This window comes from Oreochromis niloticus, linkage group LG5, assembly GCF_001858045.2.
Source record: "Oreochromis niloticus isolate F11D_XX linkage group LG5, O_niloticus_UMD_NMBU, whole genome shotgun sequence".
Classification (NCBI taxonomy): domain Eukaryota; kingdom Metazoa; phylum Chordata; class Actinopteri; order Cichliformes; family Cichlidae; genus Oreochromis; species Oreochromis niloticus.
This window is the reverse complement of record NC_031970.2, coordinates 24,551,431-24,578,452: the sequence shown is the minus strand read 5'-3', so window position 1 is coordinate 24,578,452 and position 27,022 is coordinate 24,551,431. Positions and strand designations below refer to the sequence as shown.

Genomic DNA, 27,022 nt, shown 5'->3' with positions numbered 1-27,022 from the left:
GTCCTGTGACTGCTAAACAAACCCAAATCGTCACCCCCTCTACCACCGTGCTTGACTGGTGATATGATGTATTTGTGCTGATAGGCTGTGTTTGGTTTTCCCCGAATACAGCACTGTGCATCAAACACCTCGACTTTGGTCTTGTCTGTCCAAAGGAGACTGTTCCAGAAGTTTGGTGGTTTGTTTAAATGCAAAACCTGAGCAGTGCTTTGAAAACCATGCTGCCATGGTCTTTTCATAGTAAGGAGGCTTTCTTCTTTTCAAATAAGCAATACTTGTTTAGCCTTTTTTTCAACTGTACTGTCATGAACTTTAACATGAATGTTTTCCACTTCTGAATTATCTTTCTTCCTGCAGAACGATGGATTTGAATGTGCAGCAACAGCTGTTTCTTTAAGATCATTGCTGATTTCTTCCCTCCTTGGCATTGATCTAACACAAATTTTCCAGACCTGCAAACTTGCCCAAACATGTTCTTTTATAGAGGCGCTCACCTTCGATGATGAAGAGTTAATCAAGTGCCCTTGATTCACAGTCCTTGTCTATGATATTCCTTCTTAATTCACACTGAATGTGTATTTAGTGTTGTGTTAAAAAAATAAAATAATGACACTGTAGGATTTTATGTTTTTTAGTACATCTGAATGTGTATTTACATAACTGTAACACCTGCTATGGGCTTGATTATTATTATGTCCTGATACATAAAAATGTAAAATTGACAGACTGTGTTTTGTGCTTTTCTTAGCATTTATCTTTATGTGATTCTATAGCAGTAAACAGTAATTTATTTCATTTTTGAAGAGAAAATAGAGTATTTAGGATGGCAGGTGGAGGTTCTATTGAAAAAGAAAAGCTAAAAGCCGCTAACCAAAACATGCAGGTGGACTAATTCGCTTTCGGTTTGTGAACTTGGTTCTGTATTTTAAAGTGTGGACCTTGATTGTGAACTAGTTCATTTTATTCTGCGTGGTCCGAACTTTCCCATTTGCGCAGATGCAAACCATAAGAACAACAAAAGCAGCATAAGCTAAATAAATGATTTATTGTACAAAAGAAAAATGACAGTAAATAAACAATAAAAGGCAAAAATAATTGAACAGTTACTCATATGCACAACCATAGAACTACAAACGTGGGGTGATTTTTCTTTTTCTTTAACTACACAAAGAACAGAGGAATGAAGAGGGAAAGAGAGAAAAACATTAGAAGCGGTGAACCTGTCCAAAACATCATAAATGTCAACATTTGGGTAGGTATTTACATTTCTTACTCTCATATAATTATATGGAAAAAAACCCTCTTACATATACCAGTATACAAAGACTAAAATTCAAAACGTAACTTCTCAACAGCTTTAACCATAGTTAATATTTTGACCACGCGTTACCAGAACTGGTACCATCAGTCACTCTGTCAATAACTCAATCTGAACCTGAGAGCAAGGGGACCCTGTGGTTTTCATCTGTTTTTGGAAGGTTGGGGAGGGGGGGGATGTTCTTATGAGTAAAAGTTTCTGATAAACTCATAGCAAATTTTTAGGCTAACGTGAGGTAGACAGACTTTGAAATGCATTGTATTTAATATTAATAAATAAAAATGGACCAGCTTTTTCTTTTTTCTTTTAACCCAACCACTGCCCCTAAACCAACTTTTTTTTTTCCTCCCTTTGAAATTTTCTAGCATATTCCTGCAATTACAAAAGTTACAGCACACAACATGTCACTCTCTACTTTGGCTAACAGTCCCTGGGTACTCCTCCCATTCTTACATGGGTGCTTTCACTTAAAACACACACAAAGGCAAAAGCAAACAAACAAAACCAAAAAATATTTTAAAAAATCCCCAAACTTCTACGTAAGACACTCGACTCGTTTTTTTTTTTTACGTCAAAAGAATGAAGTCTCTCTAATGCGGTGACAGGTTAAAGTTGATGGGCGGGCCTTTTCCAGTTAAAGCATTCTACAGTCATTGATCCAGACACTTATTACGCACAAGACTTATCAGCCAAAGCAGGCGTGGAGGCCTTTCAGGCCGCTGCTACAGTACATCCAGGTTCAAGATTTGATAGAGATCTGTGAGTGTATGGACAGGCCCCCGCTTCAGACAAAGTCAGGAAAGTGTGATGGTATCCAAAAGAAGTGATAACCTCGCTAGTTTATGGTTCATCACCAGAAGCTTGAATAGTTTCTTTTTTTTTTAACCTATACTGTACAAGCTCTCTTGTGCTTGGTAAAACACAACACTTACCTCCTCACGCCATGAACGTCCCATAGTGCAAAATTTATTGTTGGTAAGGTAGAGTGCCCCCAAAAAGGTTTTTGTACCCCTTTTTTTTAATATATACATATATCATTTATATATAATGTCAGAAGGCTCTTCCTTTATCCAACAGCATAGTGCTTTCGTTTATAACAAAAGGATAGCTTTGCTTTGATACCCAGGAGACAAAGACAAGCTTCAAGCATACTAATTCTACTCTGCGTTCAAGCACTAACAAATACTTTTTTTCCCCATTATGACAGCGATGATACAGTTGAGGTTGATGTGGATGGGGGCATTTCAAAATGCAGTCAAATATGTTTTCGAAGCTAAAATCAGTGGTTGAGTTAAATTATCTGTTTTTTTGTGTTTTCTTTGCTGTAAATCATAAAAGCTAAAATGTCTTAGTACAGTACTGCACTTTTGCATTTGTATTTTTATCTATTCTGAAACAAGCAATGACAAAAAAAAAGAAGAAAAAAAGCATGAACTGGCGTGTCAGGAGTAATGCATCTACCACAAACACTGCACAAAAAGAAATGTAAACTTAAAGTGATAAAACTGTAATCGTGGTTTGTGTTAATTTCAGCTCAATTATTCACTTAGGAGGTAGTGAGCATTTGAGCATGGAGTCTTTTATTTCAGGGTGTGCATTTTGTTGTTTTGTTATTTTTTTTTTATTACATATTCAGTCCCGAGCCTCTTCAAGTTATAAAACAGTGCATTTAACTCTCTGTTTTAAACATTTACTGCAAAAGCTGAACGTGATTTTCCTTTGTTGGATAAATTAAAAACAAAAAACAAAAACAAAAACGCAAAGCCTGCCCTCTTCCTTCTCCCCAAAACAGTACTGAATAACTTGGTGCATCTGGATTTCAGTTTTTCTTTAGACTTCAGTGTGCAAGGTAAACTCTTTGTTGCCAAATGGTTAACAGCAATACTGAGTTTATGTATCTGCTTTTAAAGGTTGAGCTGAACTAGTACAGTTAGGTCCATAAGTTTTTGGACTAAGATGGTTTTTAGATTTTTGCCCCTTTACACCACTAAAGGTGGATTTTAAATAAAACAAGCAAGATGTGATTGAAGTTCAGGATATTAATTAATTGTTTAGGAATTCATTCATTTTCATCATAGTTCTCATATCCATAGTTTCCATAGCTTTCAAAGGCTCAAAAGTAATTGGACAATTTACGGACTCCAGGCCTCAAGGGCCGGTGTCCTGCAGGTTTTAGATGTGTCCTTGATCCAACACAGCTGATTTAAATGGCTAAATGACCTCCTCAACATGTCTTGAAGTTCTCCAGAGGCCTGGTAATGAACTAATCATTAGATTCAGGTGTGTTGACCCAGGCTGATATCTAAAACCTGCAGGACACCGGCTCTTGCGGCCTGGAGTTCCCCATCACTGCAGTAGAGCATGCATCTCACGTGAAATACAAAAGTAAATGTAGACGGTAGCTTTTACTGTAGACGGCATTTTAGTATTCAACTATTCAAACAATAGTTCAATTCAAAAATTCAACCATTAAAACGATTCTTATATTTAAAGTATAATAATTTATGCAGTTAATTTTAAACCACTGAAAATGGGGGACTATATATGAAAATAGCTCCTAAACAGTTAACGCCATACTTTTGTTAAACCCCTTAAATTAAGGCTGAACTTGAATCACATCCTAATGGTTTGATTTGAAAGCCTCTCTCAGTACAGAGGCCAAATTACATATTACATCACATGTTATGGACCATCTGCATAACCCTTTCTTAATATTTAATTACAAAAATCTAAAAAGAGAAGAGATTTTGGAGATACTTAAAAATATCAAACTCAGGTAACACACATTAAAAGAGGGTGTAGTTTTATTTTCTTTGTTTGTTTGTTTTTTTTTCTTTTTTTGGATATCTTTAACACTCCAAGGAAGATTTTGGATTTCATCTAATGGTACGTCCAGAAGTTAAACCTCTTCACATCGTGTTTGTTTTTGTTTCTGAGCTTTTGTTAAAGTGATGGATTGCAAAATAATTTTGATAATGCCCCTTTGAGAACATTTTTATCTCACTGGAAGTAAACGTATTTGTGGAATGAAGTATTTGCGAACTCACCTCAAAACTGGAATTGCTCTTAAAAGTGTAAATGCTCCTGTCTCCTGTCATTTCAATCCACTAACCTGGATATTTCACAAAGATGTCATTAAAAAAATATTTTAAAAATCCACAAAACTGACATATATCCTATAGCGCCTCATTTACCACTTTCGAAAGCTGCTCCACAAGTACAGCCTCTTTAAATCATTCATAATGTACGGTATTTCCATCACTCAGTTCCGTTTTGATTCTTATTTCATTTATAACTTTTTTGTACAGTTAGAATCAGTTTAATTACTGGACAAATGGAAACCCAGTGGAATGCTTTTGTGGCTGAGCAGAAGTGAAATCTGGTGCCGAGGAGTGGGTTCTGGTGCCAGGGGAGAGCTCAGAAAGGGTTTCAGGTGGTTTAATGTGGGCTTTACACAAATGTGCTTCCTCCAGCAGCCTAAGAGCAGCCACATCGATCCACCACCATCCCTGGAATCTTGCCGTGAATGATCTGCTGCTTGTCATTGAAGTAGAGCATGTTAATGGGGGACATCTTGGTTGGGGTGCAGCAGGGCCCCGCGGAGCCTCGCGGGTTGGCGTGCTGCACCAGGTGGGTGTGCGGGTATTTCTGCATGAACATGTACTCGCACTGGCCAGAGCAGTAGTTCGCTTTGTAGCGCTTAGGGGCAATGATCCAATCCCAGCCGAACGCCTCAAAGTCCACAGTTAGAGGGTAGCGACAGCAGCGAGACTCGGTGGAGTGCTCATCGCAGTCCAGGCCGAGGTTTCTCCGAGAACGTTTGGTTGTCTCGAGAACCTTCACTTCCAGAAACGGCTGCTGGAATCAGGGGGAGGAGGGGCAGGACAAAAAGAAAGAGGTGGTTATAAGAGAACAACAGCAGAGACATGACAACTGACAATTGACTAATAATAGTTTCTCTTTGATCAAAATCACAAACGTCTAGATAACATCAATTATTTTCAATTGATGCCTTAAAAGGCACCAACATTTTGGTCTGAGAATTTAGTTTGTATTGTATGTGTTTCTTTTAAACTCTTACATTTTGGTGTTAAAATGTGTTAAGGAAGTAAAATGCTTTTTAATAAAAGAAAGAAATCTTACAATTATTTTCACTCCAGTAAGAGAGCATACTAACCACTAGACACTGCTAAAGCAGACTTGGATTTGTCAGATTTCAAGAAGACAGATGGTAATGATCCTTAAGAGCTTTTCACATAGAACGAAACAACAGCACTGTTGCACTCTAGAACCCACTCTGCTTGTGCTGTGCAATCATGGTTTGCCACAGTGTTGAAAAAAGCAGGGCACAGTGTGCTACTGAGGTCAAGCCTCACGCTGTAATGTAGATTTGTGTAACCAATGGAAATACACAATGACAAGAAGCGGGCCCATACTGACATTTCTGTGTGGTTTTCTCTGTTGCAATTAAAAACCACATTACCTTGTCAACCATGTTGGATGTCTTATAACGTAGGGTAAAATGAATTGAGCTCCAGTCATTCGGGGTTAGAGAATCATCCAGTGTGTGTCATGAGGGAAAAAAAGAGAGCCTTCCCTGACCAGTTGACAAAAGGTTCCCATTCATACTTTGAATGGAAGTGATGGCCTTACAAAAACTGTCCAGCTACTGTACAAATTCTAGTTTTACCTTCAAAGAAAAAGTTGCCCAGATGATTGTGGCTTTAGCCGTCAACTGCCAGCAACAATTCACAACTGGATGGGGAATGCTCATTTTACCTTCGCAACTGGTGGTTGCCAGGTACTGTAAAACCAACTCTAGCCCTGCGTGACTGGGGGTTACTGCTATTAACTGTTTTAACTCATCTCAGTCAGTCTAGCTGAACAGCAACCAACTCTTATAACCTATTACCATACAGCAATGATAAGTGATATTCCTTGTCAGCACTATAGCCAGCCTGACAAAGAGTTGTACTTCTGTTGAGCCGAGTATACTTCTAAATGAATCATATCTATTTTTTTTAATTTTTAATTTTTAATTTTTAATTTTTTTTTTAATTTTTTCATGTGAACGGAGAAAGTTTTTGCATTTTATATGCTTCTCTTGGGCAGTATTGTTAGAAGATATAGCATACACTTTCAATGCTATGCAGATGACACCCAGCTTTATCTATCCATGAAGGCAGATGACATACAACAATTAAACTACAGACATGTCTTAAAGACATATAGACCTGGATGACCTCTAATTTCCTGCTTTTACATTCTGATAAAAATGATAAAAAAAATCCTCTCTTAGTTCCACATAATGCACTGAGCATTTGTTCTACACTTTGAATGTAATAATTTAATCATTAGTAATAATTTCAAACTCTGGCTCTCTACCATGTGTGTCTTTTGTCCTGTCTTTCTCCCCTCACCCCCAAACAGTCGCAGCAGATGGCTCCCCCTCCCTGAGCCTGGTTTCGCTGGAGGTTTCGTCCTGTTAAAACCAAGTTTTTCTTTCTCACTGTTATCAAGTGTTTGCTCATAAGCAGTTATCTGATTGTTGGGATTTTCTATGTATTATTGCTGGATTTTTGTCTTATAGCGTCTTGAGGGAACATTATTTTGTGATGTGGTGCTATATAAAAAAAAACTGAAGTGAAGTGAATTGAACTAATTAAATGTTAGCATATTAATTTATTCACTATACAGGAATTGCACAATTCATCAACGGGATTCTTACAGTCAACCAAATCTTTCTTTCTTCAGCTCTGATTAGAACATTTTATCCATCCACACGTCATTTTTGTGCAGTGCATATTCAACCACACAAAGAAAACCACACTCTGGGAAGTCGTTACTCCTGTTTGCTATTTGTGATGAAACAGTTTACTTCTGTTCTAGTTTATTTCCTCTATTTATTTGTGAGAATTAAACAAAATTAAACAACAAAGCAGTGTTTTAATCAGCATCCTTGGACGTCTGTTTCTGGAACAAGCCTGACTAACCCTTCTTCCAATCTTTGCACTAGGCTGAACTGCAGCAGCTTCGTATTCTAAATACTGTAAATATTATAATCAAACTTTGGTAATAAAAAATAACTTATTCTCCAAAATCCTGAACTATTTCTTTATTATCTTGAACTGAGAACACATAAAGAGTCAGACATAGACAGGCAGGGTGCTACAGGCCTACCCTTACTTGCTTTATCTTCTGTTTCACTCTAAAAGGAATCATAATCTAAAACATCTATATTACAAATAAGATTTAAAGCCACTGACTGAGATCATAAACTGTCAGTGGTTTGTTGTTCGATCAACTGATGTGTTTTGCAGCCTAAGGTGTCGCCTCCTGCTGCCCTTTAGAGGGAGTGCAGCTTCAGATTTGTTGACTGAATATTATTATCTTTACCTGCACAATATATTTGTCCAAAACCTTTGCAAACATCTCACCTCATGCAAGGGAGGGGCCAGTCAGTGCATTTTAAATAAAGACACCAATAATCGCACCAACTCAATCCACCACAAAATAGATTCAGTGAGTTAAGTACAAAAACCCACCAAAATGACTTCCGAGTTATTATTTGCAGAGGTGGCAAAAGTACAGACTTTTTGTACTTAAGTAGAAGTACAGACTATCAGTGCTAAAATGAAAATGAGTAAGGAAGAGGTTAAAGTGGGATTCAGCAGGTGGAGGAACCCTAAAATCAGTTCTAATGGCTCACCATCGGGAAAGGGACTCATGACTCTCAATAATTTCTATTGAGAGCTCTGTTAGATTTTCTTAATGTACAGGCTGTTGTCAGCTGATCTTGTCTGCTACTGCTCTGGGTTTTACTGCTTCTTGTGGATTTACACAACTGAGTTGAACCAGATGTAAGCAGTTGATGCATGAGTTGTCCTGGCTTATTTTCATCCTCTACAATGACAGTACACTGTTTATGCTGTCTTTACGGATCTAAACGTCATCAGCTTAACTTCAAATTCATCTCTGCTACACTTGATGTAACCTAACGCTGACCATGAGCTCCACAGCCACTGTGCACCAGTTACACACACTGTTCTGTACTTTAAACCCATCACAGTACAGCAAACTAACCTGTTTATCCTGCACTAAACTGCAGATAATTTTCATGCAACCTTTAAATGACACAGTTAGTCCCCCTCAGTTTGTTGTGAGACCTGCATTGCAGCAGGTCTCACAATTTGAAAAAACATAATGACACATGTGCAGACCCAATAGCAATTTTAAAAACACTAGGACTACCACTGAGCAGTCCTTACTTTTAAATATAACCTCTCTTTCTTCATCTCTGAGTGAAGTTAGCTCTCTCTTTTTTTCTCTCCCTGCGAAATACAGCAGCTGGACCTTTATCTACAACACACTGTGTGACAAACTGCACACAAACAGTTTAACCCCTGATTATAACACATGGTTTTACCTCTTTTGTCTCCTTTTATTCGACATCCTCTAGTGATTAATAGACTAACAGGACTGCTTTTTATGTGTTACTGTTAAGGCTCAAATTGGTTTGATGTTTGAGGGCTCACAGTGACATGAAATAATAACTTCCCTCAAATCCGTTAAAACCAAAAGTAACGAGTCTGTTTTGCAAATGTAAGGAGCAGAAAGTTGTCAGAAAAATATCTACACAAGTAAAACACAGATACCCAAGAATTCTACTTAATCACAGTAATGAAGTATTTACCCTCCACCAGAGGTGGGAAGTAACAAAGAGTTACAAATGTAGCTCAACCATTATATCACCGACGAAATAACAGATATATCATAAAATCCTTGATAAAGATATGTATAAAGTGATGACTTATTGTGAATTGTCAAAGTAACATTTGTGCTAAAATAAGCAATTGATATCTGAAATAAAAGTCTAGTAACTGTACAAATAGCATTCAAGTAATATTCATTCAAGTTCCCGTACCACAACAGCAGATTCTGTGAGCTTTCTGCCATGTCAGGTGCTGAATTCATCTAACAAACCATATGGGCTCTTGACTCTATCGTAAATGAAACATTTACAATGCTGTGACATACGGTTTTATAACTCCATCATTAATATTCATGTGGTGATCTGGACATCTGTGTGCAAAAGATCTGATGGGAAAGTAGAAATCTCTGATACGTCCAAATAATCTAAGAACAAATATATTTTCTCTTTAAAGACTTTGATCCACTTTAACTAAACAAAATGGATTTCATAGCACTTCACTCACACGGCAAGCATTTTTTCTGCTGAACTCTGAACACAAAGAAACCACACTTGTAAGTGAAAAAGAGAAGAAAAAGAATTAAATTCAATAGTCATTTTATAATTAACTAAAATGTATGAATTAATTTGTCAGCTTTAAATAGGAAACACAACTTTCCATTTGAGCACTGACTCCGTGGGCTTTGAGAGAAACTGGTCTATTCAAACATCGATAGCTGACTCTGTACGCTTGGTTTGATTCATGACCCAAGAGGTCATCTGCAGGCTACCATAACCTTGACCTTTGGGCAGAGCGAGCACATCAAATATTTTACTCCATCATGTTTGTTTTACAAAGCCTTCGTCTCCCCACAGTGATTCCAGCTGGGCTCGAGCACACTGAAAAGAGGAAATAAGCTGAAAGGCTGTTGGGGTGAGACCATGTCAGCCTGGCCTTTAGGGCTTTTGTTGTAGAAAAAAGACCCAGAGGATCAGGAGGAAGCAGAGTTTGACTCTTTCATGTCTTTCTTGTTGTGTTTTGTTTTATTTTTGTACACTTGCGTGTCTTTTTGATCTTTTCCTTTTTCTTGGGTTACCAAGAACAATATAGCACACCGCTGTGTGCTCCGAAGGCAGCGATTTATTGGCCGAGACACCAGAGCTGACCCCTGATACGTGTTGTGAAGATCTGACCCAAATAATCACTTGGTAAATATTTGGTGTTGCTTAACCAGGATAAGTGGCCTACATAATCCAACAGGGATGTTGTAACTGTCAGTTGCAGTAATTCTGGGATTGCTAACTAGACTAATGGTTCATGAGTTTTCCTTTGAGGTTGAAGGTTGAAGCAGCTCCATCCATTACATCAGAGGTTTAGCACTGAAAAAAGTGAAGCATACTTCCCAGCAACCAATCCCAAGTATTCAAAGGAACACTGGGTAAAAATTTATCTTAATTATTTGAAGTTTTCACATTTTTCCCCAGGGTGAACCATCGCAAATAAACATGTTGTCATCCTAGAAGGACACATTTTAAATGGAATAGTCCTTTAGTTGGCATTGTTATCTTTAAGAAAGTGAAAAAGAAAAGATTTCTACCTAAAACTACAGGAATAAAAATCTGATTTTCTGAAAAGTATTTTGCACAGAAAGTTTTTCTTGTTGCATTAGATGCCATTGGCAACTTTGGTGATATCCATAATGCTTAAAGCCGATCTGAAAAAGCTGTGTTTTCAGTGGATGGAACTGAGCTTCGAGTGGTCATGGCTGTTTTCAGAACCTAGATTTACCAGTACAGATATGATTTAAAAACAGAATGATCCTCAGTTTGAAATCATAGAGAAAATATGTAAGGGCACTCAGAAGTAAAGCATTAAAGGCCTTCAGCAGTTCACTGCGATGTTATGACTTCAGGGGGAGGATTTTCTGTTTGATTTAAAATTAATGCAGATTCACACACACACACACACACACACACACACACACACACACACACACACACACACACAGCATAACTCCTGCCTGGGGAAACCCATGAACTCTGGGCCACTGTGCCTATTAAAATGAGCCTTTGCTATCAATAAAGTTACAGATAAAATTACCTATCACTGTCTCACTGTCGTCAGCCCAGTTTTGCTAGATTTCAGCATTATACAACACTCCCCTTTTTATGGACCTCCAAATTTCATCCACTTAGACACCCCTGTGTTTTCTTCCTGTCTTATTATTGTGTATAAGTTTTACTCTACATCCTTCAAAGAGTCTGTTGTAGAAGTAAAAAATGTAGAGAGACAGAAATGATGCACAGGATTACTGCCTTCTTTTACTTTTTTTGTTCAATTATTAATAGCAACTTATCGACTAATAATATGATCTTCTAATAATGGCCTTTTTTGAATAGAATCTGAATTTGCATGTGCACAAAGTGATTTCCCTCCCCCCTTCCCAAGGACAGGTCTGAGGGTCCTTACCAGTCCCTCCTCCCCAGGTCGCAGTGAGGTAACTGCCAGGTCATTGCCGCTCTCGTCAAAGGCGTTGATGTCGATCCCCCAGTTAGTGTGGGGCTGTTTGAACCAGTTCTGCAGCACGTGCTTAAAGTCAATACTTTGCCAGTGACCGACCCTGGAGTTGAGCTCTATCTTCAGGGAGCGGATGCGTATGTGGCGGCTGCCCTGCTCTGTGACTGGCTTTAATCGCAGGATCTGCAGGTAGACGGTGGAGGTCTGTTGCAGCGGTCGCAGATACACCCACAGCTGTGCCTTCAGCACCTTGGTGAACATCAGTTTGGGGCTGAACTTGAAGAAGCAGCAGCTGGGCTTTCCATTCACCTGCACCAGAGGCTCCGCTGTGAAACAGAGGAGAGTCAGATTTATAGAAGCACACGCATACAGTCACAATCATCCTCATTCATCATGTTCATTTCACCAGCTTTAAAGAGAGTTTGCAATTTAGTGTAAATGCAAAAAAGTACTCGTATTTATTCTGGTTTCTACCACTAATCGAGATATGTTTTTTCTTTTTCATCATTATCTTTTCTAAAACAACAGACAAATAAAAAAAATCAAGTAGCAGAAATTTAATGGTCGGTGTTTTGGACGTACAAATGCAAAATCGCCATCATCATCCAAAGGACAAACCAGCACGTTCTGTTCATATGCTGCTAATAAACAAAAGGCATCCCTCCAACTGAGTCATGTGAGGTCTTTAGAAGACAACAGAGAATTAATTAATTAGGAGAATCTGCAGCATCACTATGCAGCTTTCTTTCTCTACTGTTTCAGAACAGCTTTCATGAATACTCAGAGGAAAACAGAAGCTTCAGTAAAAGTGGGATTTTCTCCTCTATAATATAAAAATAAACAGTGCATTATGAAGGCATCAGAAAGCATTTATGCACTACTTCATGCTTTGTAATGGATCATAAAACCTATGACTGTGATAGGCCTGCATGGCACAAATAAACAGAAGCACTGAATTAGTTAAAAAGGGTTGCACTCTTGAAAGGATGCTTCTTATTCTAGATGTAATAGTTTGTATGTTCTTTGGGGAAAACTATAGTTACTATGTTACATTGTAAACACCTGGAGGATGGCTGTCAGTTTACTACAGACATTTATTTTAATAAAAGCAGCATGTCTGTAGTAAACTGACAGCCATCCTCAGCCTGTTTGCTTGAAGGCTGTCAGTTATCTATTCACTTACATGTGTGATTACATTAAGGTTGGAAAACAGATACATTTGCATATTAAAACAAGAATCTGTAATGGTGGCCAGTGGCCAGATGGTAACCTTAGATTCCCCTGGGTCACTCATAATGAAATGGCCTACTCCTGCATTTAACTAGCAAAACTACAACATTTCAAGGTTTCTTTTTTTTTCTAGTGGGTCCCTTTCATCCAAATGTATTTGGGGTCTGGATTAAGGGTTATGTCACAGAACACAAGGCGTCCCTTTAAAGAGCCAGATTTATTCCTGTCATGATCTCGGGCGGGCTCTGGTGTTTTGGTGATTTGCACCACATGTCAGATCTGCACATGGTCATTTACATAGACCTCCATCTGATATAATGACACGTCCATCCATTGAATTCATTCATTCATTTCCATGTAAAGCGTTCATTTACTAAGGGAAATTTATTCTGTATCTATTTGGCATAATAATGTGCCGAGAGTACAATAGAATATTTAAACTGTCCATTATCTCTGAGCAAATCGGACACATTAAAACTACAGATTCTGCACTTTTAGGAGTTGCGGTTGTCCATCTTTTTAAAAAAGAAAAAAAAAACTGTATCGACTTGTCAATCATTGCTAAATCTGAGGTTGCTCGGGCAACCTGCTTCCTGGGTCAAAAGGTTATTTGGAACCTCAGCCTAGTTAAGAAATGGGATCAGGGGTCAAACCTGTCAGCCTCTTTACATCTCAGGGGTGCTGGGGAGGGGCAGCTCTAACAGCCAGATTGAGTTTGAAGGTCAAGGTCAACCCTTTGGCAATAGTAATATGTCTTTCTTCACATCACGCCTTTTCACCAGAGAATCGTTGGAAACCTCAGGCGCACACATAACAACGCTGAATCACTTTGTTGTTGTTTTGATTAGGGCGGAGATTCTGCAGCCAATAGTGAATTGTTTATCAAACCAGGAGAGGACACTGCAATTTAATTATGGGCATGCATTGAGGGATATGAATTCACTGAGGTACAGATGGACTGTCCATTAGAAGAGTCCAAGGCAAGCATTGAATAAGGGCCAAGCTAGGGACAGACGTGGTCCTTCAGCCTGTATTTCCAAGTCATTAGTGAGTGTAAATTATACAGTGTCTCACGCTGGACAAACAATGTTCCTTTTGGGGGGTTGCTGGGGTCACAGCAATTAACGTGGGTGGTGTTGTGTTTGTTCATCAGCACAAAACTGGGAATGAATGATTCTGCAAATTTGCTCGTGATTAATACTTTTTGTTGTTTTGAATCACTGCAGATGAGGACGCGAATACACCAGCACTTCCTTTGCAAACACATTTCATCGCCTTTGTTAGAAAAAAAAAATCCAGCAAACGCTGAGGGGCTGAAATGGTCAGTTTCTCAAGCAGAGTAATCCGAGAAGCAGGGCCTGCACGCCGTGATCCAGCGAGGACCCCGGTTATTAAACACACATGCACAACATATGAGCTACGTCATGTTAAACAATGACTGCATTGATAGGTGAAATCAATTTGTGCCTTTATGGATCCTGTTAGTGCACAAGTCAGAGGCAAACCATGGAGGATGAATGCCTGCAGCTTAATTACACCCCACGCCTTGCCACAGCGTTCCACGTGTGCAAAACGAGCAGGTCTAGCTTGTAAAGACCCAAAAAAAAGCGGTGGGACATTTAATCCTTCCACCTGAACTAAACGCTGTTGAAAAGCTTATAATTTTAAGGCGAGACTGTTTTTATGGCTTAATTTCCTGCACAATTTACACAGGTATAAGCTCTGTGTTTTAACACTGACTTCAATAATGAAGTCAAGATAAGAAGTCTGATTATGCGTCCAGCACCACCTACTGGAGCACAAACACCTCTCTCGTCAGCTAAACTGAAGATGAAAAGTACAAACTAATTACTTTACAGTAAGAGCACTCATCTCATTTTACACAAACTGAAATCCAAATTAAAGACGGAAAGAAAGAGGCTGTGTTTTTGCAAAGGAAACCAGGTTTGTTTGATTTTCCTCCTCGTTTTTCCTGCCTGCTTTATTATTACAGCACTTTATTTCCCTGTGGTATAATTGCAGCATATGTAGCGCATGGATTTTACTGCCAACACGCAGCGGGCCTGCAGGTGAGCCTATCAAACATCTGGTGGACTCCCTGGGTACCTGTGTTCCATGGCTAGCCTCCTATACATGCATGTAAGGGGAGCCTTATAGAATATAAGGGTTTATTCAGCATGCCATCTGTCCGTTTTCATACAATCCTCGCCCATTTAAATGCTTTTAATAAGTGAACACAGCGACGTTCCTGAGGGATGGATGAGAACTGAGCCGGGTAAGCTGTTGAAAACAGATGGAGAGGGAAAGTTAGGGTGTAGTTATACAATGAATAAGTAATATGAGACCAAGGAATGCACCTAGAAGGATAGATTTTTTTTAAATATACTGGAGTGTGACAAGAAACAGATAAAAAAAAGGAGACTTTTACAAAGGTTTCTACTGTTTTGTAGTGGGAACCTGTCCACTCAGTCACATACACAGTACGCCTCAATATGAACTTATCTGTTATATATCTTAAATTTATTTTTTAAATCAATTAAAAAATGTTCCTTGTCAAATAAAGCAAAGAAACAACTTTTTTAATAGTGAATAATCACATAGTTTGACCAGAGTTCATAAACTGTTTATATCCTTTCCTAACTTGCATTGGAAATTGCAATGACGCCTAGCTGTGCAGCAGATTACACCAATCAGGTGGAAGTACACGGCTCAGATGTGGTGGTGAGAGAAATGGTCACCTATTGTTAATGTCCACATGGATAATGCATAATAGTATGACCCTAGATAGGAGTTTCATTTGCATATATATCTATATTTTCTTTTCTTAATGGGAAATGCAAATGTGCCATTTTGTAGTGAGTGTGTGTTTGGGAGCCTTCGTGTTGAATAAATGTGACTCTAGGGTATCCCTGCGCACCTCGGCATATTAATCATCGTGACACGTTCACGACCCTTCTAATAAGACAGGGGCCACAGTGCACCCCCTCAAACATCCCATCCCACCCCAGCCCCGCTCCCTCTTTGTTTCTCGGCCAGTCCCAGGGGAACGGAGAGGGTGGTGGGGGAGGCCGAGCTCGAGCTGAGGATGGAGGATGTGTGTGCGTACTTGTGTGTGTGTATGTGTGTAAAGTTAGACCCCCTCATTCAGAAGCCCTCCCCGGGGACAACGGCAGGCACAAGACTCCTATTAGGACTGAGCACAGTAGCCCCCCAGGAGCAACAAAAGACACCTCCTAATGCACCCTGTTCTAGCTCAGTGAGCACACACACATGGAAACACGCAGCCACACATAAATGCACAACATACACCAGCTCCAAACCAACTGCCCTCAGCAAACACAGTAAAACTCATTGTTTTTCGGAGTTTCACATGTTTGTAGCGAAGGGGCACGGCTGCTGGACAGAAGGATGGGGAGAGCGAGTGTGCACTGAGAACAGCAATAAGGTGGACAGCTGGACAGCACGGAGCACGCCCGGTTCTCACCGCTTGTGTTTGTGTGCAGCCACACATACATGCAGGACATTAAAGCCACAGGACAATGTTCTGCTTTGTCAAATGCAAAACTTTTCTCATGCGTTACACAAGCAAGTAGAGGGTTTTAATGGATTCAAAGGCATTTTTTTTTAATTGCTATCAGACTTAAGTGAGAATGAATACTAAAATATCAGATGATTATTTAGTTTAATAGACACAGAACCATAAAATAATAAAAATAAATAAATTTACAGGTATTAAATTCCCCCAACTGTTATGCACAGTACTCATTTCTATGTAACAACACGTTTAACTTCCAAGGAAAGTCAGAGCAAATTTTCCTGTTTGAGCTAAAATGACCCAAAGAGCAAAAAACTAAACCAAACAAAAAACTTTTCTGTGAAACTTTAGCCAACCTTTTTTTTTAAAAAAAAACAAAAAACTACCAATCAGAAGTACTCACACAGAGCTATTTTAGACCTTTAACTTCCTGCTTATTAATGTTTCACATTATTCACATAAAACAAAAGAAAACACTGAGATGGTGAGAGTGTGCTTCAGCTCAAACTTTTCACTGCACTTACCCCAAAATTCTGTCAGTCAGGTGGATATTCATCAAGTTTACAGACATTATTATCTCAAAACAATCTGAAATTTCTTGTGTAAGATTACTGTTTAAGAGTTCTTCAGCAGGGATGTATCACTGAACTGCACAATGGAACAGGGAAGGATATAATCACTTGTGAAGTACTTAGAATTTTTTTTTATTTTTTATTTTTTTTTAGCATTTATTGTCTAAATCTCCATGCTACAAGTGATACCACAGGCTACAGCCATAGTATGACTACAGCCTAGGGTATTCTGGTTGTTGAGTCACAATGAAACTTTTCCAAATTGCTCCATATATCTGGATATCTGGAAATAACCGTGAGACAGAAAATTGCTGGAAAGAAAAACAAAACAAGACACAAAACAGAGAATGTCACTAATGCAGATCCATGAAACCAGAGCTGGAACCAGTTCTAAGCTTGGTCTGGCTTGTCTATTAGACCAGGCTACTTCATGCAATAGGTGGTGCTTTCTCTCTCTGACAAAAACAGGCATAAAACGAGAACCATACATGAGTAGGTTGTGCATTTGGTGTTAAACTCTTCAAGGTTAGAGGGACTGGGCGTGTGCAGGCTGAGTTATTAAAGTTTAGTCCCTGCAGTGGAGTGATCTGCCTACTTTAGTGCTCTATATATTTCTTGACTGGGACAGGAAGGTGCACAGGTGGCCTAACACTTAATGTTTGACGTGCAAATTTTAAAAAGCCACTAAAAAGTGACTGAGATTTTATTTGAGCACATACAATTCTGTCTCCATGCATACTGTTTGCCAAATCTGCTCAAATGTGATTGGTCAATACTCTTTGGACTACAAGCAGACTACAAACAGACACCAGAAATCTTCCACAGCAAAGCAGTTGTCCCTTACTTATGGATTCTCAATATTTAAATACAGATATTAGCTTACAGAGATTATTTGTCAGAAAAATAATTTCAGTGTTGCTCTTTTCATTCCAATCTGAAGCTGACATGCTGTGAGATAACAATACATAACATTAGTTTGTGATGGACTTACAGCTCAGTTTGATGGGAAATTAAACCACTGCATCAAAATGTAGGTTTATTTATTAAAATTTGGATTCTGAAAAATGTTCACCTGAGCCATAGCTGGTATTTAAAAGCAAAGCAAAACTGAAACCATGAGCACAAATGAAAACGCACACTTTGCCCCACTCTGTTAATAATGTGTCCGATAACAGAAAATATAATTTTTGCTCATTTTATTAGTGATCTGTTCAGAAAACAAATGACGCACATCCTCAAAAGTTCAACGTCACAATATCTCTCAGTTTTTGTGCAATCATTTCATCTACAATCATTACGTATTATTATTTAAAGATTATAGTGAAAAGGCAGAAAACCTTTTACATTTTTATAATTTGAACTACTATAGGAGAAAGAAATACCTATGAACAATAATATTATTATTTCTCAGAAACGTTCATACTTTTCAAAGCCATCCCGTGGGCTGAACTGCACTCTTACATGCCAGTTCAAGCCCTGAAGCCCTGAGATCTACAGTATATCACTATGCACCAGTACATCCACCATTCAGACCCAACAACACCAGTTTTAATCTCCATTTACAATAATCGTAATCATTCATCCAAATAATAATAATTATGTAACATTTTATGTTGCATCCAATTTTTTTTAGAGTTGGTAATATTTAACAGTTACCATTATTAAACACAAATAGCTACAAGTTACAATCCATCAGCAGCTTCCCACCCTTCAACATCTAATTGTTGCTGGATTACATAACAAGGCCAGGGCTACTGCTTCAAGGAATCGAGGTGAGAATTCATCAAATTTCAGCCACTGGATGGGATTTATTATGTCACTTTAGATGCCTGCTGAAATAATAAAATCACATTTTATAATTATGCAGATGACATCCTCATTTATCTTTGCTATCACGTTACACCTTACAGACAGCTAAAAAAATGTGCTTAGAGGTGTCTCAACTTTCTTTAAAAAGGCCACAATCATATTTTCACAGACATAGCCAGTCAAACTTTTAGCAGATATTACAAGAGCAAACTCTCACTGACCCCTTTTAAATTTCTACACTAAGTGTTTTGTGAATTTTTTTTAAAAAATTCATGTTGAAACACTATGTGAAGTCTTTTAAAATTGAAATCAAATGTTTCATATAAATATGTTGCACAATCAAACACGCACTGACCGATCAGCAGCTCCGGCAGCCTGAAATATGAATTGCCTTTGTTCTTAAAACTCCTTCCTCTGCAGCTCCTATCCCTTACACAGTCATGTCAACTGTTTAAACAAAAAGCAAACACTTCTGCCTGCAAGTTCGAACTCACTCAGCTACTGAGAAAAATCCCTGAGGCCGCCCAAATCTGTCAGAGCCTGAGCCAAGAGTTTTCTCTAAAAGGCAAAGTCAGTGTGGCCAGATTGTGCCAAACCTCCCTCGAGGAAGCTTTTTTCCCTCTCTTCCTCAGTTATAATCAACATAATATGGCCATAGTTCCCTTTATGGGCTTCTCTTAATCCGTTTCTGCTGTACATTATATAAATCAAACTTGGCCCTCGTCCCTAAAGAAATTACTCAAACCATGCATTTTCACAACTTCCATAATGAATGTCCCCGGGTGATGCGGATATGGTGAGGAGAAATACAACCACAGGTGATAAATACGGGACGAAGCTGCTCTCTTTTGCCGCAGAAAAGAGGCTGATTAAATTTTCATGTAGATAATCATGAGGTAATCCACTGTTAATTGTGCCTCTTTCCGACACACTGGCTCCCTCGTGGGATCCAACGTTGCGCCCACGCAGCATTTCGTTTGCTTAAATGCCTTAGATTTAATGGACTCTTCCATAAACTGATCCTCAGCACCTCCTCACACATCACCACACAGAGCCTGAACACATTCATCAACAATAATCCCCTCAATGATCTCCATTTTATCTTTTCACTCCCCTTCTCCTCCTCCCCCGCGTCCCTACATAGGCCTTAATTACTGGTCCAAAGTAATTATTTCGTTTATTAGTGGAACATAACATCTGTTTCAGGTCTTTTTAATTGTACCTATAAAACCCTTCCATTATTTCTGTCCCTTTAGGATAGGACTGGGCTGCTTGTTGCTCCCTGCGGACTTGCTCTCTTCCTCCCTCCGCCTCCCCACCCTTCAGAGCCACAGCATGAGCCATGGTGCACCTATCTTCAGCTCCCTCTCTGAAACCCTTTAAGGAAGCAACGAGGAACTCAGCAGCGATACACACACCAGCTGAAAAAGCAGCAGGAGGAAATATTTGTGTGCAGTAGTGTCTTCAAACACTGATTAATGCAGTCTTACATCCATTCTTCTTGTATTATTGATGAAGGCGGTATATTTCCAAATGCCAGGGGAAAAGGCCGGCTGCAGGGACTGGTACACAGGAGCGTGGGAAGAGAGGAAGGAGGCTGGAAGGAGTGAGATTCCTGAGGTCCTGGGGAAATTTTGTCCCTGTATTAATAGACTTTGGTCCCTTTGAAATTTTATTAGCCATAAAGTTGACGGTACGTTGTGCAATTTCTACAGTCGTACGGACGTGTCTTAAGTTTTTACTCCTTTTTAAACAAACAAACATGAGCCTTTTAAACAAAGGTTCATGCCTCAGCGCCCAAACAATTCAAACACCAAAGTTTATCTTTCCCTGAACTGATGCCAGCAACTACACAAGGAGAACAGGTGTCATCGTCAAACTGAGACTATATCTATAAAAACCTCACATAGTCATCAACTTCCAGCAAACACTGACCAGTGAGTTGAAGACAGTCCGGCTGCTGGTGCTCTGTCCTTTTAGCGCTCTCCCTCTTAATTTTTATGGTTCCTGCACCTTCAGGAAATGACCCTTTTATAGGGTCAACACTATAAAAGACTTGTTTGTGTGTGTGTGTGTGTGTGTGTGTGTGTGTGTGGGTATTTGTGTGGTGGGGGGATAAGTGTTCAAGTTACTACCGGTTCGTCTTTGCTGCCAAAGAAAGAGACCTGATGAGGTTAATAGTCTCCTCTTCCAATATATCACATAGCTGTGAACTCTGTGACCCTTTTTGTCAATAGGAGAACTTTTCTCTGGAGTGTGTGTGTGACTGTGTGAGTAGGTGTGTGTGGGCACCCTGTGTGTCTACACAAGCGTGCACATGCGGAAAATGGCACATACATACCTCGACATGCGTGTGGATGTCTCTCTTTAATCGAGAGCTGTGTAAACCGGTGCTCATGCTGGCTGAATGTGGTTCACCTGAATAGGATTACATAACAATGCCAGTATAAAATGGCATAATGTAGGCCTCTACTAAATCCTCATTTACTGAACAAAACGTGGGATAAAATAGTTTAAAAGAGAAAGTGCTATTTAAGGATGCATTCAATCTGGTGGTCTTGAGTTCTTCTAAACCTTAAGTACTCATCCCCCTAACGGTAAGTGTTTTGCTGCAAACTGCCAGTCATTTCTCACATTTTGGACACACTGATATGTCCATGAGCTGGAAAAAAGTGCAAACATAAAAGAAAAGAGTCTTTACAGCGAAGAAAAGACATTCACTAAATCTAAAGAATGACCAGCAGTACTATAACTTTCTTGTGGCCTGCAAGTCTATTGCAGTAAATGAAGTGCAGTAACTGTCTGAGCAATTACTGTAATGCTTCTTCTGGTGTTTTCTACTGGCTGGCAGAAGTCATAAAGTGTGGCAAATTAGCATGAAGGCATACAGAAGAAGAAAAAGGAAGAAAAAAAAAGGAGGAGGAGGTTGCTGGTGGCGGAGGAAGGTCTGGACTGAAGGTTTTTTGGACAGGTGACAAATGAGAGACTAGTGGGGTCAAATCCTCACCCCACCTCGGGCAAAACAAACCAAGCCCCAAAATACACATAATTAGACACATAAATCAACAAATAGGAACACAAATAGAGCAGCTCACACGCAGATACACATGCATGCATTTGTTAATAAAAATTCTCTGACACGCTGATCAAAGCCGGGTCACTTTTTCTGTGAGGGAAACAAGCGGAGTGGTTTACCTAAACAGCACGCTGTACAGAGGGGAGATGTTTCAGTACATAAAGTGCCGCACTATGATATAAATAGATGTACTTTTCCATGAAATTTCATAGTAATTACAGACCAGGAAGCATGGACCCTCTCAACCCCCACTGCGGCACCCACGTACCTTGAGTGAATACTAAGAAGCAACTCTGGCACAGGTCCAGTTCAGTATGTACTGTGTGAACCCCCGTGGCCCAATCAAAGGCAGTGTGCACGACCGTGAAAGGGTGATTGGGTTCGAGGTGCACAGGGAATAGTGTTTGAAGTCTTCCTTCTATCAGAGAGACAAAAAAGGGCACTTTTAATCCTGTGGGATAACTAAAGCGCCACAGGCAAAGGAGATGCGCTCATTCGCTCAATTCTTCCATGAGTACCGAGGGGGGAAAAAGAGGAAGGAGAGAGGGGGCTAACCGGGAAGAAGGTGGAGGCGGGCGTGATGAGGAATACAGAGAGATAGAGAGAGAGAGAGCTGATGATAAAAAAAACAGTAGCTGATGTAAAGAGATGAGGCAAACAGATGAGAGAGGAAGTGCTGCTCCCTAACATGACAGATTCAGCAGTAATGTCAATCATTAGCTTCTCTTGCCGCTGTGGGGCCGTCAGAAACGCACAATAAGCTCACACAATGCCTTTTTCTGGCTTGACGAGATATCAAATCCCTGCACAGTGTGTATGTGCGTGTGTGTGCGTTAGAAAGAGAATATGTATGCGTGTCAGGTGGTGCAGAGGATGAAAACCAGGGGTAAAAATATAATTTGAAGTCACTGTGTTTCCCAGAATGTACACTGAGTGTGTCAGCAATGCAGTCGAATGTGAGATTTCTTAATCAGCCGATCAGAGAGGTGACAATAACAAACCAAATACACCCTACATGTGTTTGTGAGCAGGTAACAAAAGGGAAAACAGAGACAGCGCTCATGTATTTATGAACTGCTGCTTATATTAAGCAGTTTGAAATCAAAGCAAATTTTTTACAGTGATTTCACCTGCAGTAAGACATCATCTGTGCACTGATATCCTTTTTATGAGTCACAACAATCAAGGCAAACAGGAAACTTGAAGGATATCTGAGGTTCAAAATAATGTGAATAATGTGAGAACTAAACAGCACATGTGGCCTCCTCTAACTGCATTGAAATAGAGCAATTTAGAGGACATTTCAATAGCTAACATTTGAGTTAATGGTTTTTTGTTGTTATAATGACAAAGACAGGTGGTGCTTTCCATTACAGGTGAGTGGCAGTACACACACACACACACACACACATACACACACAGATAGATAGATAGATAGATAGATAGATAGATAGATAGATAGATAGATAGATAGATAGATAGATAGATAGAGGTCTTTGTTCAGCCAGGGAGTGAAAAAAAGGATTATTTGCAGAGTGTTTCATCCGCCTTGTGCAGAATATATTACGTGTGTAAATGTTGTTGAACCCCGCGCTTCACCAGGAAAAGGTCACACACTCCCCTCGACCCTAAGTGATTCTCTGTCTTTGTGTACTCTTGGTGAAAAAAAAAACGAGCTGCGCCTATAAACTTCGCATTTAAAAGGCAAGTGCGGCCGAGGGGGGCCGCTGCATGAGGCGAACAATAGCAGCTTTTTGGACACACTTTTTCTCACTGCGATGAACAGCAGGGGAACCGGTAGAGCCTCCTATAAAAGAGCGATAGAGCACAGCTGCCAGGGTTCAAAAGTAATTTTATAAAATGTCTCAGAGGGGGCCTGCCTGTGGTTTATCTGTGGATTTATGGGAAACAATGGGAGGGCGAGCAAATTGTTAGAGGACAATAATCAGAGGGCCTCGAGATGTGATAACTCCAGAATTTAAGGCCTTTATGCAAAGGAAGACATTAAAGGATAAAGTGATGCAACTGCCAGCCAAATGCTGCATTATCATTAATAATGCACTTGACATTCAAACGGCTCTGCCATGCCTCGTCTTCTTAAAACGTTATGGGAGAAATGGAGAGTTTAACGTGACAGCAAGGAGTCCAGCAGCTAAATATGAAACACTCAGCTTCATCATCATCGTCGTCATGAAAACAAAAGTCAATCAAGCCATATTGGCGCTGTCCGTTCAGAGTGATGAGGTTCTTTGTGCTGCCAGTTATTGATTTATCAGTTTCACACATTATCCCCTCCTTTTGACAGCTGTCTAATTTTACCAGTTAGTTTCCTTTAATCTCAATCACTAAAAGTAGGGTAGGTCACCGACTGTCCGCGCAGCAGGCCTGAGCCACTTGAACCTATCCTGCTCCCCAATTACGCGCATGACGCATTTGGAGACAATATCATTGTTAGGTTGTAAACTATTACTCACGCTCAGAGGCCATAGTAATCACGGACTCCGTGGTGGCGTGGTACTCATCCTCCTCCATAAACTCATCCTGGGACGAAGCATCTCCCTGGAAGTCGTGATGGTCCAGAAGCTGCTGGAGCGGGGGCGCCTTGGGCAGCAGCTGATTGACCACCTCCCGGCTGATGTTGGGCGCCTGCTTCAGACGCAGTTTGCTCAGGATCTGGGACTTGATGGTCTCCAGTCTCAGCACTTTGCTCTGCTCCCTCCAAACACAAGCGGAACACTCGTGAGAACCGGCGTCCTCATCCAGCAGAGATAGCCCGGCATCCGTGGGCGTCTCGCTGGCAGGAGGCAGCAGCAGATTGGGCTCATCGCTCCCCGACTGTCCCAAGGAGATGAGCACCATCAAGCACAGTAAGAAGTTGTACCTCGGCATGACGATGCGTGGACAACAGAAAACGCAACTTTTCCTCCCCTTCCTTATCTTGTTTTTTACGCACTTTATTCCGTTAGATCCCGTCTCTCGAATCTGCGCCGCTCCTCGTCTTAGCCTACAAACGGCAAAGAATAAGTGACATGCATCTAATCCAATACGATCAACCCGAAGTTTCTCTTTTTGTAATATTCTTTCTTTTTCTTTTTTTTCTTTTAACAAAAAAAAAAAAAGTGCGCGCAGAGGGTGTCGGTACAAGCTCCTTTGATTGAAAGTTAAATGCCTGGTGAATGCATAGCCTGCTCACGTGCAGTATAAGCTAATTGTTGATTTCTGTACAATTTTAGTCCACGGAGGTGTGAGTATGTGCAGAGGTGTCACTGGAAAAATGTGCAAGTACGGTCAAAAAGGCGCTCTTTATATATCTCAGCTGCCCGCTGTCGTAATCCGCCTCCATTGGCTAAGATTGCAACAAAAGGCTTTTAGGTCTGTCACCAAGTCAAGAGGGACAGAGGAAGGGAGGGTGTGCGCACCGTTAAAAGAGTATAAATGTTTTTACAGTGCACAAACAATGTCTCCCATTAGAGATAACCTATAGCCCAATTAGGTTATTAGGATGATGGCAAACTGCTCACTACGCATGCTTTTGTTTTTTGTTTTTTAAAATAGGTTAAATGTTTAATGGTGCCAATTTAAAAAATAAAAATCAAAAAGAAAAAAGCTAAATGGATTTCTTGCAAATTTACCACAGTCAATCATGAAGCGTGCACATAACATTTATGGTGTACATTAATTAAACTGGTAACTCGAAGATAAGAATTATTCATGTAAGTCTGTCAGATGGTATTATGCAGATTATTTAGATATATTCTTGTAAGGCTCTTCAAAATGAATGTGAAAGTTTTCATTGAAACCGGTAAGAAAGAACAAACTCACGGTTTCCTTGAAAAATAATAGCTCCAAATTCAGAAGGGTGCATTCAAGGCTGATCATGATTTTGATAGATTATGTTTAATAACCCTACACTTCGGAGACTTTTGAGCCATTAAGCAGGAGCATGTCTGTAAGCTCTCAATTATAATGTAGATGGACTCATTAGTATACACAGACCCGTGTGAATGCCATTTGTACCTATCAGTATATGAACTAATGAGCAAGTGACGCATGTAATTATAGTGAGCTGTGGAATTTCAGTCTTTCCTGAAACATCATCCAGCGATATATAAACATGTGAGGTTGTTACTTAAATGGTGCCCAAGAACCACTGTCATATACATATTTTCATATGTATATCACTTGGGTATTTTTATAGTTCATTTTTTCTTCTTCCAAAATAGGCTAAAAGTTTCGCAGCACCACCTCTTTGAGCGATGAGCAGCCTGTGCGACCACACCGACATCTGCTGGTGAAAAACATAGTTGCGACTGCAGGACTCAAAGCTGCGTGCCTCTCTGTTCATTGGAGGCTGTGTTTTGTAAAATTCACCTTCAGGAGCTGCACTCTAAACCAGGAACCCTATTGGTTTGGTACATTTCAGCCACTACTAAAGAACTGAGGATTCTGCATTGCACCTCCAATACAACGAATGAAATTCATTGCAATTAATGCTTTACTTGGTCATCTCAAAAATTTCTACAGTACCAAAGTATGAAAGCGTCCCTTTACAACAGGCTTGGAGACATCAGACATGAAAGCATTGGTAATATATCTGGTGTTATGTTATTTTCAACTCTTTTAGTTTTTCTCTTTTTTTCAGAAAAATATATTTAACAGTTGCTCCGTTAAGACAAATCATTAGTACACTGGATCAAAAGACAAAAACTAATGAGTCCTGAAGTGATGAGACACTCATGTTCATTCTACTGCAGTTGCCACTCATCCCTCCTCTCCACGTTTGCATGTTTTTCTGTTCATGTATGCAGATAAAGTGTGAATCATTTGCATGATCAGATTTGCTGATCTAACATCTACTCAGAGCCTTAACACACTAAACCCACATACAAACACTCAAGCGCAGAAAGGCTTTGTAAAACTTCATGTAAAATGATCAGTGAGGTTTCTACATATACACAGTGAAATAGATCTGGTTTCAGTAAACCTCATGGTCTTTGCATTGATGGGTGTAAATCAAAAGGGCCGGCCTCTTTTTGAATAACAGTTATCTCTCACGCACACCAGAAAAACAGTCATTAATGAGGCAGTCATTGTTTCAACAAAGTGTCATAGCACTGAGTCTACAGTAAGCAGTCCTCACTGTTGCTACGCAGTGACAAACTACAGTTCAGAGGACAGCTCAAGGAAAAATTTAAACCTGGTTTGGAGTTTTTGCTCCAAACTGAGGGTCTGGTCCGCTGCACGAGAGCAATGTGTAGATTTTGTATTCAGTCA

General features: G+C 39.8%; 1 protein-coding gene across 2 annotated transcripts; it reads right to left on the bottom strand.

Moving 5' to 3' along the window:
• Positions 1 to 1,026: 1,026 nt before the first annotated feature.
• Positions 1,027 to 25,112, bottom strand: gdf11 (growth differentiation factor 11). 2 transcript variants are annotated; one of them, XM_005469425.4, is made up of 3 exons: positions 24,223 to 25,112; positions 11,479 to 11,852; positions 1,027 to 5,176 (listed from the first exon to the last, which is right to left on the bottom strand). In XM_005469425.4, the coding sequence occupies exons 1-3, from the start codon at positions 24,635 to 24,637 to the stop codon at positions 4,796 to 4,798; spliced, it is 1,170 nt and encodes a 389-aa protein (XP_005469482.1). In that variant the 5' UTR covers positions 24,638 to 25,112; the 3' UTR covers positions 1,027 to 4,795. The 2 variants fall into 2 exon arrangements, with proteins under 2 accessions (XP_005469482.1, XP_005469483.1); XM_005469426.4 differs by having other exon boundaries at positions 1,027 to 5,173; positions 24,223 to 25,105.
• Positions 25,113 to 27,022: the final 1,910 nt, after the last annotated feature.